Source organism: Strigops habroptila, chromosome 8, assembly GCF_004027225.2.
Source record: "Strigops habroptila isolate Jane chromosome 8, bStrHab1.2.pri, whole genome shotgun sequence".
Lineage (NCBI taxonomy): Eukaryota > Metazoa > Chordata > Aves > Psittaciformes > Psittacidae > Strigops > Strigops habroptila.
The window spans coordinates 21,041,464-21,059,310 of record NC_044284.2 but is presented as its reverse complement, the minus strand read 5'-3'; the positions used below and the strand labels follow the sequence as shown (position 1 = coordinate 21,059,310).

Below are 17,847 nucleotides of genomic sequence, written 5' to 3'. Positions count from 1 at the left end.
CAATAACTAAAAATACTTGGCCTTCTGGAGACATGAGTTGAACACAATTTCTTTTCCTCCTCCAGATTTAACACAGTACTTCAGGAAAAAAAGGACTTAATTATATATCTGCTCTGAACAGCTATTAAGCATCTCATTGGCATACTACAAAGAAGTCAGGTTATGGCAGTAGTTGATCGAGTACCTAACCCATTGCAAATCAAATATCATCAATGAAACCTTTGCCTGAAGGTTCATAGTCATATTTGGTACATCAGCAGACGTTTATCCCGTTGTTGCTGTTCAAAACCATCTTTCCAGTCAAGGAAGTTATTGACAAATTCTTCAGTTCTGCAAAGACTGGTGTTGCCCCTCTGAGATACCTTGGTAGTTTCAAATACTCTTTGAATGACGGGTGTTACTGAAATGATACTTATTCACATTGCTTTTCATCCACAAATATATATGGCATAAGAGTGACTATATTTGAAAAATATGCACAGAATCTTTTATTCAACAAACGCAAGTGTGTATAAAGAAGTCTTATATCATTGGGTTTTACAAATGAAGAAATCAAAATTAGTGAAGTTCAGGTGACCTTGCCCCAAAATCTTGTGGCACAAAAAGCAGCAGAATTAAAACTCAAAGCAGACAAATAGGATAAAGGTTAAATCCAGGGACAAATATAAGAATCAGATCACCTGAAATACTGCTATCCTTACTACTAGATTTTGAAAATAAAACCATGCAAAAATTAAAATTATATATTGATTTTAAAATTAACATTGCTTTTCATAGTTTTCAGTATGCAAAAGAATTGCAATGTTCAGTGGCTGTGTTATAAACTAAATAATGCATTCTGATTTGATCTGTAGCCTAATTCTGAAATATATGTTAGATTTCATTTAGCTCACATTGACTAGATTACTGACTTGGTTTAATTCATGTTATTTACAATTGGGAAGCTTGAAGATAAGTAGAAACAAATTATACAAGTTTACTACACTCTCCCTCTCACTTACACCAGTGAGTGATTATAACTCTCGTTATAATCATGGAAGATTTAAGGACATGGACAGACAACTGTGTTGCTGGTTCAGCATCCAGAAACACAACATCTGCCCCACATACTAATGAGGGTACATTATGCGCAGACATGGTTGTCTGCATAACAGTCTGCATAACTGGCATAACATAAGACTATATTGGGCTTCCCTCTCTTGAAGCTGATCTACATATGTAACCAAATGCTTTCCATGGGGATGGTGCATCACACACAGCATGAACAGAGCCAACTGCTGCCAGTTCTTGGAAGACTACATATATTACTTTAGCTGGCACTCAAGATGTGTTAGAGATCATTCGTTTCACAGAAATTTGGTCTTGCATTGTTCATTAGTTGCCGTACATGTTTAGTACTTCACAATCATCCAGAAATGGCTTTATCCCACAGTTGTATTCCACAATCTCACTTTTCCTTTCCCTTATTCTCTTCCAAAAAAGCCCGAATAACCTTGGCTACCTGCAACACTGGACCTGGAGGGGAGGGTGGAGAGCTATTGCATGGCTACTTTGAAACCAGCAAATTCAAATCAATTCGGAAGAACTACCCTTTTTTGGAAAGTGTTTAGGCTAGAAAGCTCTAAGACACAGAACCCATAAGCTAGTGCTTCTCTGAGAAGGGAAGTGATTAGGCAATATCCACACTTCATTAGGAAAATTCTTGATTCAAAAAGCTTTGTACATGTCCAGATTCAAGTTACACAATTTTTAAAAGGAGAAGGAGCTAATTAAGGTGTATTAATCTATTAATAGTTACTTATCCTCTTAAACATTCACTAATCTCAATTTATACATTCAAGAACCTTCTGTTGAACTTTACCTTTGGGACAGTATCCAGGGAAAAACTGATCCCCGAGACTAGAGCTTTTGCAGTGGAAATTTGCTAATTCTAAGAGCTTTAATTAGGTTTTTAACTCATTTATTTTTAAATGCACTCCACTAACACATTTGATCATCACTTTTGTGCTAAAACAAGATACACATTGGAGGTTCACAGCCAGCACATTGGGATTTTTCTAGAAAATCCAGTAACACTTTTCAGAGAAAAATTCCCAGCCAGCTAGTCTTGGATTTGGCATCGTTTTGAATCTGATGAGCTTCATTCAGAAATGTTCGTCCTTCACTGAGCTAAGGAGTCCATTCATTCCTCAGCCCCATCAAATAACCAGCTGATTTTGTTATATTACCTACAGAACATTATGCTTCCCATCAGAACTAAACTTGCCATTGAAATAGATGCTCTCAGTAAAAATCAGATGCATTGTCTAATGAGTCAGTTCATGGCCCATTACAGCTGATGCCTTGCCTATCATTTCACATACTGAAGCACAAGGCATTTTGTGCTGAATATATTTAAGAACATAATACACAATCAAACCTGAATCCTTATTCACGGCAATAAGTGCAGTACCCTTTTCAGTCATTCCACTCAATCAATCTGCGTATTAAAGGTTCTTTTCAAGTTTTTAACAGTGAAAAAACCAGGGCAAAGAGAAATGGCCTTCAGGGTAGCGCTTCAGTAAGCATATTCTGATACCAAAACAACCCCATCCACATATAAGGCATATGAACAGTCAAAGAGGTAAGGAGGGAACAAGGGCTGGACTGCATCTCCTCTATCCTATGCTTGACTTTCTGGTTTTCCTTCAGGGACTCCAGCACAAGTATTTTCTCTGTTGTCTGAAGATATTTTTCCAGCACCAGCTACCAGAGACAGCCTGAGCTAGTACTGAGGTGACTGTCAAGGCCACCACTTAACTGGATCACACACTGCAGTCCATTATCAAAACAAATATCACACGCTAACTTGATAGAGCAACTGTTTAGCTTGATGCATCCACTTCCCAAGCAGTTATAGCTCTTCCCAAATTCACTTTATTGACTTTCTGGCAACAGATGTCACTACGGTGAAATCATGATGAAGCAGCAGATAAGAAAGCAAGAGTGCCAGATCAGCAACATCAATTCCTACACCACCTTAGAAATAATAGGAGCGTTCAGGAAGCTAACTGCTTTTATGAAGAGAAAAATAATTAAAATATTGCTGCAAATACAGGGCAAAAATCTCTCCTTACTGTCACCTAAAGCAGCCTAGTTTCAGAGTACAAGATCATACTAAATCCCTGCTAGGACCAGAAGTGTTCCTCTGGCCCCAAAAGTTCCATTATGGAGAAATTCGTAAACACTACCCCTACTGCATGGGCACAGATTGCTGTAGAACTCCATGTGAGAGAGACTGTGGAACAGAAATGCCACCAGAAGTGTTGCTGGGTTGTGGCATAGTTCCAGACTGGTGCAAGTGCTGGAGTACGTACTGCTCTGTTCTAGACTGCAGAGCAAAGCATGCAACCTAGAGGGGCATCGAGGGCAAGATGAAGTGCCAATGACTGCAGAAGGCCAAACCCAATAAGGAAGGCGAGTCTAAATTAGAATTCAAATACACCCAAAACCCCTAATAATTGCTTTTAATTCCACTTTAGGAAGGGGGAAGATATACTTCAAAAGACTGCTCTGCTTAACAGAAGGAAGTAAATGTTACTATGCAATATGCTTCATTAAAAAAAAAAAAAAGACATCTGTACAAAAAGCATATTTGTACCCCTTTACCTAGCCTCTATTACAAATCCAGACTCAGTCCTGCCCATATCTTAACCCCCAGTCCTAGTCTTCAGGAATTTATTTTGATTCTGCTGCCCAATAAGCAGTTGCCATCATGTGTGTAAATGAAAGCAATCTTCATTTCTGTTCCTCAGACATCATATCTTTCACGCAGCCTGCTCATGTACCACTTGTTCCTGCATCAGCATAGAAAAGGCTTCCACCCTTTCCAAATTACCTTAAATACAATTACTCTTTTTACTTAAGAGGGGGTTATGTGAGAATTAAATGTTTGAGTTAAGACCATATTCTAATCTTAATGTAATAATATTTTTACTAAGCATAGATTTTAATTTAAGAGTATGTTAAATCAATGAGCTAAATCGCTTCCTGTGCCTAACAAACTCCCACTTCTCCAGCCACTGAACAACCTCTTGTAGCACAGCACCTGCCCCATACACATCTATCGCATAGGCCAGGCCTGGATATTTGGAATGCAAATGTATATGCACTTAGCAAGATTGCTGTACCATTTTTAAAGACCTCCTGAAAAAAAAAGTTCCAAGTGATTCACTTTATTCTTATGGCTTCTGCCTCACAGCTGTTGGCTCAAAACCCTTGGTTATTCTATGGGCAATGAGACAGAAGCCAAGAGCTCTGGGACGCAGACCTCCTACCATGCACAATGGCCTGTAAGCTGCTCATAACTGCTCTAAGTCCTACCTGCCACCACCTGGGGCTATCACAAACCCCCAGGGTTGTCTAGGAACAACATGACCTCTTCCACCGTCACAACCCTCACTCGGGTTAGGAAGAGATACCACACACAAGCTCTGAGGCCCCTGTCCCAGGTCACACCACCACGAGATGAGTTCACAAGATTTTATGGCTAAGTACCTGAACAATGGAAGGAAGTAGATTTGCATCAGTGATGTATCCAGTGGCCTGGAAAAATAAAGAGTTCCGCACATCCATAAGGATGCCAGTGTGCTGCATTTTTGTCACTATTAAGTCCAATAAATGCAAAAGATACATTGCTTTCACTGAAGTAGCAGAGAGCTGAGTTAGAAACAGTAATAGCTTTGTATAATGAGGTATTTACTATTCATGTTACAATAACCATATGCCAAACTAACTTTTTAGACAATAACATGGTCTATACTGTCAGACACGTTATCATCTCCTCACTGCCCCACTTGCGCAACGATTCCCAGAGCACCCAGCACAGCTTTGCGCCACAGGACACTAGTGCACACTCTCATAGCCAGCATGGTACAGGAAGCTTATTCACCATCTGGATCATGGGATACTCCCCTTTCCTTCCACCTGTACAATATGGAAGCAGAATGCCCAGGCATTAACAGCCTCCAAAGACAGCATTAGGGAGCCCTTCGCTCTCCTCTCAGCCCTTCATGGGTGAATCAGGGAAAAAATAACAAGAGTGGGCATCTTGATTTAGCTTCAGTAACCTAATGCATAAGAACTGCTGGGAACACTTGAGATAATTGTCTTAATTATAGAACTGAAGTACTAACTAAATAGTTATGAGAGTTGGGTTGTTGGGGATTTTTAAACACAAACCATTTTAAATGCATCATCTGCCTGTGCTGTTAGCTCCTCTTTCTCTAAAATTATGTTTAGATTTTTCATCTTTCCCATTTCACCTTCCCACAGGGATAAATCCAGCAGCTACCCAGCAGGCTGTTACGTGTTGCCTGTACACTTAAGCCAAGAAAACCCAAGGTCTACATGTGAGACTAATTTATGCCTCATTCATTGTTTCAGTCAGGAGTTATAGATTACAGGGACACACATGCATGGTGGTCAGAGCAGTCAATAGGACTTCAGCAATGAGCCCACACACATGCATTTTCTCAGCATCTCCTACACAGAGACTCATAAGAGAAAATCAAGAGCCATTGCTAGACACTCTACCGGGGTCTGAAGCCTGCAGTGAGGAAAAAGTCCATCGATTTCTTGGTATGATTTAAGGAATCCATCCAAGTACAGTTTACATGCTCTGCCACAGTGAAAGTCAGCAACTATGAAGTGTTAAACTTTAAAATAATTCTTTTTTCAGATAGAAGCAACAAAGATAAATGGCTGGTTACCATAAGAGCAAAGCACTTACCCAAATTATCCATTATGAAAGGACTAATTAAGCAACAGGCAGCCTGATCACCTACAGGTTCTGAATGAAATGGAAATGAGAAGACAAGAGCTCAGCTCTGCAAGAGGGATAAGAGATCAGGGCTGCCATGGCCATTTCAGGGAGAAAAGGAAAGGAGACAAACACTTTCTGCAATTCATCTGCAAGTCCAGGCACGGGATAGGGCTACCAGTACATACTCCAAAGGATGCCACGCAGAGCCCCAACAAGATGTAGAAATGGCAAGGAAACACATATAGATTTTTCTGTCAGTCAGTACGTATATGTGTGAGGAATGATGGACTCCTGAGCCCCTCCTTACCTGCAGGAGATTTACTTGAGCTGTTGCATGTCCCTGAAGAGGTAGGCATAACCAGGAGTGCTCAAGCATCCAGAGCCCAGCAGAAGAGCACACCCATGGCACCAGGCAGGATATGGTGGTACCATGAAGCCCAGTGGTGTGCCAGTGTGCCACAGCAAACAGGAACCAAATGCCCTCACAGCAGCAGAACACCCACAGAGCCTGGACCCCACACCACAACACGCCAGACAAACACCCTCCCACCATTTGGCTGCAGCCAAGAGCCCACAGGCATCACTGCTCCACAGGACCCCTCAGAGATTCCAACCATTCCCCAAAACCCACCCGGAGCCCCCCAGCAGCAGCAACCACTCAGCTGCCTGCTGGCAGCCTCCCACTGCCAGACCGTCAGGCAGACACCTCACCTCCACAGCTCAGTGTGCAGAGCCTTTCACATCTCTTTCCACCTTCAGAGCCCACTTGACAAAGCACAGATTTTGTGCTTTATTAACTCATTTTTAATGCCTCCTCAGACAGGTTTTCTTCAAGCTTCAGCCCCTCCAGTTACCAGCCCAAAACAATCCTCCCAGAGTCCTGTTACCACAGGACAAGCAGAACACTGGTGCTCATCTCCTCAGCACGGTTCAGCAGACAACACTCCAAAACACACTCCACCTTCACCCAGAAACATTGCTAAAGTAGCACTCCAATGCAGCATTCTCCCCACCCTCCACTGATCCTCCCTGCCACGACAGCACAGCCACCCCACAACAGCTCACCTTCATCAGCCCCGAGGTGCCTCACGAGAATCTCCTCACACAGCAGCTTCTCCTGCATCGTGCACAGCCACCTGCATCACTCTTGAGTCTCACGTCTTGCTTCACCCCACTCAGGAGCCTCTTTGGTCCCAGATGATGTTCTTCGATGTGTTTTGTCAACTCTTCACACTGAAGCATGCCTTCTACATAGCACCTCATCATGGTGTCCTCACCACCTCTCTCCATTAGCCAGGGCACAGCACAACCTCAGGACTGAAAAGCACTTTTACCGAGCCTCCTTCCTGCAGTCCTGAACAGCCATAGACACCTAGACCCAGCAGCAGTCCCGCCCCTCAGAGGTGCCTCAGGCAAACCCACCCCATACAACTCACCCCCCTTCCTACCAGAACGAGGCACACCCATCCTCATTAATTCTGCCCAAAGCCCACCCTTGGGAGAGCTCCTTTTGCCCCACCTCAGCCAGCTGCTGCCCATGAGGCTGGTTGCACACAGCTAGTCCTGAAACAACAGGCACTGGAGAGCCACTGGGCCTGGTGTCAGCCCGCGCCCAGCATGACACAGGTACAAACAGAGGTAGGAGTAAAGGGTGGGGGGCAGCTCAGTCCCAGGCACCCTGCAAGGGCAGGGAAAACTTCTGCTTTTATCCCATTTTCTCAAGAAACTGTTACTTGTCTGAGAGGCAAAAGGGTTTAGCAGCACATCCCCTCAACCGCTTTCACATGCCCTTTTCAGGTGTCAGCATTCCTAATTAGCACCTGCAGGGCACTGCCTCCCAGAAGTGGGTGGTTATATCTCTGGTGTGGCATCAGATATGACATTTTCTATTTAAAGCAGAATAAAATGGAGGGGAGTCATAAGTGCATAAATTGTGCCCTGTGGTGAGGTCTCCTGGGTTAAAACAACACAGCAGGTATCCTCTGGGCAGCAGCCACAACGTTACACTTTTATACTGTATCTTTTTACCTCTGCTCAGCATGAAAGAACATGCAATTAGAGACCAGACGTTAAACTCTTACAAAATCAGAGCATTGTGGTCAGCAGTGCCCACTTCGTGCTCATTCCCACAGCAGAGCCGAGAAGCACACCACTTACTCTTCACCATTGTACCAAAACCTCTTTGAAACAGGTATCCCTTACCATTTCCAACTCTGATGCCTTGAGCTATCGCCAGCAAAGCAGGTGAAAAGCATGTAACACCATGGAGGTCAGTAGCTCTGCTCTGGCAGTAAGGCCTTTTTCGCTGCTTTATGGGTTGAAAGACCCCAAACGCCTCCAACCACCCCAGTACGGCATTGGCAGGGTCTGATATAGTCATTACATCATAGAATTGTTCAGGTTGGAAAATAACTAAAAACCTTTAAGCAAGTCCACCCATTAACTTAGCACTGCCAAGTCCACCACTAAACCATGTCCCTTGGCACCACATCTACACACCTTTTAAATACCTCCAAGAATGCTGATTCCACCACTTCCCTGGGCAGCCTGTTCCAATGCTTGACAACCCTTTCAGTGAATAAATTTTTCTTAATATCCGCTCTAACCTCCCCTGGAGCAACTTGAGGCCATTTCCTCTTGTTCTATTGCTTGTTGCTTGGGAGAAAAGAGGGTAAGCAGGGTCCAGAAGAACAAAACAGGTCACCACTCAACCGACTTAAGTTAGGACACCTAAAAACACCTGCCTGCTGAGTGTGGAAGGTGTCTGATTTTAGTAAAAGGACCAAATAACGTGAGATCTGAAGGGCTGATCCCAGACCAGTACAGCAAGCTTCCACAGGAACCACCAGTGGCAAATAAACAAATACTGAAAGCTGGCAAAAGTGATTCTGGAAGTTATATAAACACTAAATATGTCCCTTTTCCATTTTACATCTCCCATGATAAACTGTTATGAGACATACACATGGCTTGAAACAGATAATTACTGATAATTCTGACTGGTGGGAGAAGGAACCATCTGGCAGGTGGAAAATAAGAGGGTGCCAAGAATTTAGCAGACTAGGGGGCTTCCTGAGAATTTATGCAGAGAGGTCTAAAGAAAGGAATATTTAGAAAAAAGGTCAGCTATTCTGTTTCTATCCATACCCAAAACAAATTGGAACACCAGAAGTATCCAAATAATTATGAAAATGATTCCTGGTTGAAATTCATCTTGCAATTATGAGCAAAACCAGTGAATCTAAAACTGTAAGTGTTAGAAGTGAGGAATTCTTTCTGCATATCAGGATTAATCACAAATGGTTAAAGCAAACAGCATCAGCACATTTTATCTTATATACTTCAGGTTTCTATCCTTTCTGCTTTTAACACATATAAAAGCAAATGCTTTTATTCATCCTCTCCTGACCCTGCTGCGTGGTATGTATCATTTGTTTCTTTCCCTTTTCCTTAACAGTATTTCTTCCTTCCTATAGCAGACAGAAAACAAAATCCAATAGACTCCATTTCGTATTTCTTTCCTTTCTTCTGAGTGAATTTCTGTTTCCTCTGCTCTTCTCTTTATCACTCCTGAGAAAAGAAAAAAGGACATTGCTGGATGCAGCATACTAATTGTGATTCCACATTTTTCCACTGAGATCACTACTCATTAGCCATTTTGCTGCTGACCCTTCACAACAGCTGAGCTGTAGCCAACATCTATTGCAGTTAAGGGGAAGTAAGGACATGACCCACATCGGTATTCATAGGCAAAACACAAAATTAAGAGACAAGAAATTTACGTAACATAATGAGTGATTTGTGGCCACTGCTGCTGAAGCATCATGGTTCACTATAAAGACCATCAAGCATTGCAACAGGTTGCTCAAGGAGGTTGTGCAGTCTCTGTCCTTGGAGGTTTCCATGACCCACCAGGATAAAGCAACTAGGAACAACCTAGTTTGATGACCCTGCTTTGAGCAGGAGTTTAGACCAGGAGTTTGAGAAACCTCCTGAGCCCCCTTCCAATATGAAATTATGAGGCCATGTTTTTCAGAGGCACTCTGAAATACAACTCCCACTGACTCTTGTATAACATTCCCATTCCAATGGAAATTACATCTGAAAGTATTCTTGAAAATCCCACTTGAAACTTACAAGCATCTTCAGAATCCTTAAAATTGTAGCTGCAGAGCCCCTTCCAGTTCACAACTTCAGCTTCCACTAATGCCGTTAGAATCAGACTGCTCACAGCACCTCCTACCAGCCTTCTTTGCTCAGATTGCTTTGTCAATAATTTTTCATTTGCGGAGTTCCTCCAACCTGATGTTCATCTTGTTTTTCAGCAGCAAAGTCCTATTTTCATTCAAACCCCATAAGAATAATGTCATTACATCCAGACACAAATTTATGGTACCTCATACTAAAAGACCTGCAGGCTGTCCTGGCTACTCACCAACTTCTCTGATAGGAACAAAGAGATGGCAACCTATTGCTTGACTTCAGTTCCCTTCTCATCACCCTGTTTATAACATTCTTATATCAGACATTGAAATGGACACCAGGGATCTCACCCACTCAGCAGGTGCAAATGGGTCTCTTACATACAGAATTTTTTTCTGTGAAGGAATATGCCATATAGTTTTTCATGCATTTTACAGCTTGGTGTTTCACTGCAGAAGCACATGATTCTTTCATCCTAGTCCTCCCATTTGCAAGGTCATTTATATCATGACTTATTTCTTTCCATAGCTTTCGTGGCACTGATGCGTCTGAGGAATATCGCTCTTCATGAACCAAGGGAAGACAGGACACCTTATGTTTTGCACTGATTCTCATTGGATTTGCATTGGTCTGAACACTGAACACTCAATACTGTAGGTCCATTCTCGTGATCCTTTCATGTTCTCACGATGCAGGGAACCCCAAGCCTTAAAATAAAATAAACACAAGGAAATTTTCCAACTTGCAAAGTTGAAACAGTCTGTTTCATACAGAATTTATGCATTTTCTTTGCAGAACTGATAACTTACGTGAAGAATCATAGATGTCATGACAGCCAAGAGTTCTTACTTAAAACACATTAACAGAACTCATTTGATAACAGTGAATCCAAATAAATCCAAAAAAAAAATTTTTAAATAAATTTAAAAATAAAGCTTATTTTTTACTTTAAATGTGTGCAATATAATGAATCCTGCTGAAATGTTACTACATGTATTTTTTTAATTCAGAACACACACACACTTACGTGCTCAGGAGCTCTCATACAAAATGTAAATGGCATCCAATGACTGCCAAGATAACTAGCAGAGAGCACTGAACATTAAAGTTGGATACATCAATGGCAAACAGTCTCACACTCACTTAGAGCCTTCAAATTAAATCTGCTTGCCTTATTCATATGCCCAATCCCAGCAGAGTAATATTTATCCTGGTACAACACCCTTAATTGAAATAGCACTAGAATAAGCACATTTTTGATCCATTTGATTAAGTAACAGGCAGAATTTGCCCAACGTCTGGCCTGTTCATGTGAACCAGCCCCATGCAATTTGACACAACTGGCATTTACCGCTCCAGAGAGACCTGTGCCTGCACTTAAATGGATGCACAGGAGCAAAACTGAAACACGGACTTCTAACACCACTCCTTGAAGTATGCAATGTTAAACACCCTTCACTTTCAAGGACACTTAAAACACACCATAGCAATTAGAAATGAAGGGGGGAATAAAGAATAATCTCACTCTTCTTCTTATGGCCTACAGGATGAAAACCACTTGTTTCAGAATTTATTATAACCACCAGTATTTCATCTCTAGAGACCCGAGATCAAATCATAACTGCAAAACAAGGTTTGTGGGTTTAAATTAAGTCAGTTATGTTCCTTTTCCCAGTCAGGGAATGAAGCTTAACACCTGACAAATTACAAAGTGACCAGAAAAATGAAGAACTTCCTCTTTTTGTTGGAAAGACCAAAAGATACTTTATCTAACCATTTTTTCATTGTCAGCATTTAGGTCAGCTGCAGTAACTTGCACACTTCTACACACCTCGTGTTTTAAGTGGAGGAGAAAGGGTTTTCCTGTGTTTTCATGCACTGAGTGATCATTACCATTTACAGTATTTGTACAACTATCTGGGTTTTTTCGCAGCAGAAAACAATACACAGTTGTGCACTGGCGTTTCTGTCCCATTGAAATGATGCACCAAGTCTTCAAACCAGTCTCCCTCCCAGTTCACTGCAACTTAGAGCACCCTGTACCTTGTCTATGCTATTGATTCTTCATTAATACAAGCATTAGCTTCAGTGGCAGCACACTGTAATTATAAGTCAGACAGAAAGCAAACTCAGGCACGACTTTTAAGCATAAGAGTCAAGTATTATTTAAGTATCCTGGCCCCAGCTAGATGTCCCTCCTCACAACAGGCAGAGGTCTTTTGTAACCATGTTCATCATCTTTCTGATACCCTATTTTTCTCTGTAATTTTCCACATTTAAAACTTTTTTTTTTTATCTGGCTTTTTTTAAATTCTTCTAATCCTCTTTTCTGAATACCAAAAGGACTAAAAATGGCCTCTTTTAATTGCTAGTTGTTCACATACTTATTTTTTTAACGAAGCAGCATTAAACGTGGGGCTCAGCCCGTCCGTATTTTACACAAGCAGCAGAGTCCCACACACTTCTGCTGAAGCTTTACCCAAACAAAATTGCAGTCCTTTATTTTCACAAAATGAGCTTTGCATTACTTTTTCTGTTTCCAAAACATGCCCAGGTACAATTGTACAGTATGTTGGGTAATTCCTGCTGCAATGTAGCAGGTGGAGCTCGAATTATGGACCAGATTCAGATGCTGTAACTCTACTGGCACACTGTTCATATCAGTAAAGTGAAGCAGATGCTGGTGATCCACCATTATTAGAAGAGCAGCGAGTGCTCACTCAGAACAACAAAATGAGCTTTTGAATATAATTAGAATCCAAAGGAGATTTGTGGAAGCTAAGTCATGTATTTCACACTCCCAGACACAATTAATTCCTGTTCACTTTATTCACACAGAAGAGACCAAGGAATTCTGCACACATGAATGACCGTGCTTCAGCCTCAAAATCAAAAGACGTTACGCTGTAACACAGTCATGAGAAAGCCTCATTTAGAAACCACAGCAAAGTTTCAACCTTAAGACAGGGGAGCCAAAACCAAAGGGCATTGTCCCAGCCCAGAGGGGAAGCTGGGCTGGCTTCCCCACGGGCAGCACCCCGCTCTGCAGAGGCTCTGCAGCTCCCCGGGCCCGCTCGCCTGCTGATAGCACTGACAAACACGCGCACGGCTGTTGCGAGGCAGGCTGACAGGACTGTGCGGTGGGTAGCAGGGGTGGGTTGTAAAGCAGTGGGTGGATAAAAAGCAAGCGACATGCTCTATAAGCAGATCATTTTCAAGCACTGCCCCAGGACACACAGAATGACAAAAAAAAGAAAACACCCCACAGGGTACAGCCAAAACCCAGACATCCAAAATCCACTCAGCACCACAGCAGAGTATGTACAGTGATAACACAAAACACCTCATTCCTCAACAACACAAGCACCTTAACCTGTACTTACATACCACATTAAATATTCCTCCCATTTTTAGCACTGCAATCTGGAATTTGGGAATAGATCCTAACAGGCCAATTTTAAGATCTCCCACTGATAGAAATCATTCATGTTATCTGTACCGATGGTGAAAATGGACTGAGGGAATGGACACATGTAATGCAGTCATTTAGCAAGTGTATAAGCAACCTTGTGCAATAATCTTTTAACTAGTTTATTAAATCAGTTTCCTTTTCAGAGCAAGTTCAACATCTAACGCCAAAATTTCATCAAGAAGTCAATAGCTTAGTAGCCAGTTATCACCTCTATAAGCACCAACACAAGAAACAGACATTACACATCACAAAAATTTTCACACATACACACGCGCACACACACACTTATCAGCACCCTGTTTAAATCAATTTATTTTCATAAATCACTTTCCTTTTTCTGGCTCATACTCTTCACAATTTCTGAAGGCACAACACCCAAATAGGCAATGTAAAATGTACTTCTTGTAGAAAAATCTATAGTCTCCTAAGAGAACAGTTTGGCAAAACCACTTTCATTTAAAAACTCAGGTTCCAAAATGAGCCTTCAAAGAGCATCAGAGAATACCGCAAAGATTAAAAACTGCTTGAGGTGTCTGCACTTCTCTCATGCAACACACCTTTAACAAACCAAGAGCTTTTCAGGAAATTATAAAAGCAGAAGTAGTAAAATCTTTTTTTTCTTTTTTTTTTTTAATCAAGTTTTAACGATGGGGCAGAGTCTCTAGGCAAAGCTCCCAGAAAGAGCCAGACCACCATCTGGCTCCACCACAGAGCAATGACAATTCACAAAAAACAAGCATCTAACCAGCACTTTGAAATCAAACGCTAGCTTGACTCCGTAAAAGCTCCATTATAGCTATGAACAGATAGCTGAACGTTTTCTTCCTCTTTGTACATAAATATAACTTTGGACACTTGACAAAGGGGAAAAATAAATCATTTTATGCATTTTTTTATGCTTCCCTGTTATGCCTGTTACCAATCAATGTCAAGAAATATCTTACATATCTTATGTATTGTTAGCACTATATAATACATATAAATATATAATTTTTTGTTTCCACACATGCTAATGTTTCCAGTATGATAAATGTCTTTTTAAATCCTGCACTTCTTGTCACGCTGTAGATCCACTTCTATTTGACAGTGACTGTTGGACATACATGTCAAGACAAAAATAAATACTGCTGTGATGGCAAACATTTCAAAACTCTTAGGACACTAATACAGTGGCACTTGAAAGACTTCATAAATACAACAAAAAAGACAATAGTTAAATAGAAACCTGCTTTGACAAAGCCATAAAACCTGCACTACGTTTGAGATCTGTACTTGTTTCTGCAAAGAGCGGCTCCTAATCGTTGCACGCACCAAATGTTGCACTCCAGCCCCCCACCCATACCTATTAGAAAGTCGACATTGCTATTTTAAGCAAGTATCCCCTCCAGCTGTATATAAGCAACACTGTAATTCCCAAACAATTGAGGTAATTATAAAAATGAATATCATTTATTTTTTTTTATTACTATCATGTCTGAACATTTGCTGTCATACAAAAAGTCCGATTTTCAGCATTATGCTTTCCAAGGGCATTCCCTCCGCACTAAGGGAGATATAGATGTGTTAGGAATTGTGCAAGAGTTTCTGTTAGCCATCTTCAAGCCCGCAAGAACTCCATAAACAAGATTTTGGTACAGGATCACTGCCTGACATTTTAGAGAAGGGGAAAGGGGCTTTACACATATTTTCAGATCCACTTTATTTATTTATTTACTTTAATAGCATCTAACCCAATGCAAGGGGAGGGGTAAAAAAGAAAGAAATAAATCATCACATTATTGTATGTTACCCTTCAGCAGTCTTTGGAGGAAATCAGAAGCCAGGCTGCTTTTCCCGGCTTCCTCCCTCACTCAAGCCAGCCGGAGCAGCTCCTCTCCCCAGCAATGCTCTGCCACCAGTGAGGGCGGTCGGCAGGCACCCGCTGCCCCGTCACAACCGCGGCTTCCTGAGCAATGTTCTGCTGAGGTCCTTCACCTCTTCAGGGCTGCCAGCCCTCTCGTAGCCCAGCAGGACCATGGGCTGGTGGCAGTACTCCTCAACCTGCTTGATCTGCTGGTAGCTGAGCGCAGTTCTCCAGGCGCTCAGCGCCTGGGTGGCATTCCTGGCCGACACCACAAAGGGCTTGGAGGAGTAGCCGGGGCCACTGGTCATGTTGAGGGCGAACTTCTCCATCTCTGGGCTGACTGCCAGGTTGACGAAGCTGTACACTTGCCGCAGAGTCTTGATGGGCTCGACCACCAGGTCCTCATAGCGCACAACCATATAGTTGCCCTGGAGCCAGTCAGGGGGGTGCAGAGCAGTTTGCAGGGTCTTGGCCATGCTGCTGCAGATGACCTCCATGGCACCCAGGGCATGGTAGTCCGAGCCACCACCTCCCTCCTTCTTCCCGCCCAGCTTATGGCCAGCATCAAGGAAGGGCATGCGGTGGATGTGGGGGTCCCGGCTCCTCACCACCTGCAGGCTCTCCCGGATGAGGCCGTGCCGGGACTTGATGCGGGAGCTGGCGACAGCCCGGGGGTCCCGTACCAGGTGGATGACTTTGAGGTCCAGGGTCGGGTCCCGCATGAGCGGGGCAAGGACAGCCAAGTCAAAGACACGGACACCTTTGATGACCAGCGTGCGATACTTGTGGCATTCCTCCTGGAAGCGGCTGAGGCGCTGGGGGGGACATCTCTTGCACACCCGGTCATCCACCATGCCCACCACCTCCTTGCGGTAGGCCGGGCAGAGAGGCGAGGAGCAGATGACCTTGTTGGTGGCCGCCCCGAAGATGCCCAGCGTGGTGAGGTTCTTGCCGGCGCCCGCCGTGCTGTAGAGCTGGAAGACAGAGAGGTCGCAGCGGTACAGGGAGCTCAGCATGTCACGGGCTGCCCCTTGCAGGGAGACGGCGTCCCCGGGGTACAGCTTCTGCCAGACATGCCACACCGGCTCGTAGAGGAAGAAGACCTCGGGGTTCTGGTTGAAGAGCTCCCCGAAGAAGGACGATCCCGAGCGCCAGGTAGTGAACACATAGACCAGCTGCCGCCGGGCGCCCGCCGGACCGCCGCTCCCGGCCGGCGCCGGCGGCGGAGGCGGCGGCGGGGGACGGTGGCGAGGGGCGGCCGGGGGCTCCCCGCAGCGCCGCGGCTCCCGCCGCCACTTGTACTCCAGCAGGTTGAGGGCGGCGAGGAGCAGCAGGAGCGCGTAGCCCAGGCACAGCGCCAGCGCCTTCCGCCGGCACACTTTCATGCTGGGCAGCGGCGGGGCCAACTGTTGCTCAGCGCCCCGGCGCCCCGGGGCCCGCGGCGGGCAGCAGGGCGCGCCGCCCCCGGCGCCGTCTCCCGGCCGGCCCCCCGCGCCCGGACCGCATGGCGCAGCCGCCGCGACGGCCCCGCCGCCGCCCCCGCCCCGCCGCTGCCCTACTTAGCAGCCGCGCGGCCACCCGCGCTTCTTCCGCGCCGCCATCGCCGACCGGCCGCGGGCGCCGCCGCAGCCGCTCTCACGGCACCCGCCGAGGCGAGGCGGTGCCGCGCTCCGCTCCGCCCCACAGCGCGGGGGCGGGAGCAAGGCGCGGCGGGCGGGAGAAGCGGGCGGGCCCCAGCCGCCAGCGCGCATGGCGGTCCCGCCCCGCGCCACACCGGGCAGAGCCCCCGCCGCCGCCGCGCAGGGAACCGCCACGGAGGTGCGGCCCGAAATGGCGGCGCCCCGCCCCGCGCTCCCCATTGGCGGCCGCCGCCGTCACTCTCGCCGCCGCCCTGCGCCCGCCGCAGTGCACGGCCGGGTCCGGAGCGCCCCGCGGCGGCGGAGGTCGAGTCCCTGCCCCAGCGGCAGCCCCGGGCCCCGTGGGGCAGCCCGGCCCGCTCGGTAACGGCACCCGGGCCTGGCCCGCCGGTGCGAGATGAGCGCCGCTAAGAGTCGTTCCCTTAGCGTGGGGTATCCCGCCAGCCCGGCTGCGGGGCGCGGGGTCAGGCAGCAGTTACGGCGCGGACAGCGAAGCTGCGCCGGTAACAGGAAACGGGAGAAACAACCATAAAAGGCCTGAAATGGGGAAGATGCCAGCGCCGGTCCTCGGCATCGTCAACTCGGATTACTGGAAAGCCTTCCAGTAGCTCCTGGCTGTCAGACACTGGAAGGACTTTCTCATAACTTCTGTGCTTTATACCCACAGCGCTGCACGAACTGTGAGCACGGGCACTTTAACCACCCCTCCCCAGAGCGCACCCGACAGTGGCACTGAGCGAGTCCCTCACGTGTGGGCAGCGCGCCGGTGGGACCACGCACGTTCCCGTGCCGCAGGGCTGTGGGCACTGCCCATGACCCGGTTATGTCAGGGCATCTTGTCTCAGAGGTTCCCCCCTTCCCCTGAGGGAGGGAAGAGCAGGCAGAAAGG

At 45.4% G+C, this 17,847-nt stretch overlaps 1 protein-coding gene across 1 annotated transcript; it reads right to left on the bottom strand.

Annotated features, from left to right (window-relative positions):
• Window positions 1-12,816: 12,816 nt before the first annotated feature.
• CHST2 (carbohydrate sulfotransferase 2) lies at window positions 12,817-16,759 on the bottom strand. Its single transcript, XM_030493748.1, has one exon. It carries the CDS (start codon window positions 16,704-16,706, stop codon window positions 15,408-15,410), a length of 1,299 nt encoding a protein of 432 aa, XP_030349608.1. The 5' UTR covers window positions 16,707-16,759; the 3' UTR covers window positions 12,817-15,407.
• Window positions 16,760-17,847: the final 1,088 nt, after the last annotated feature.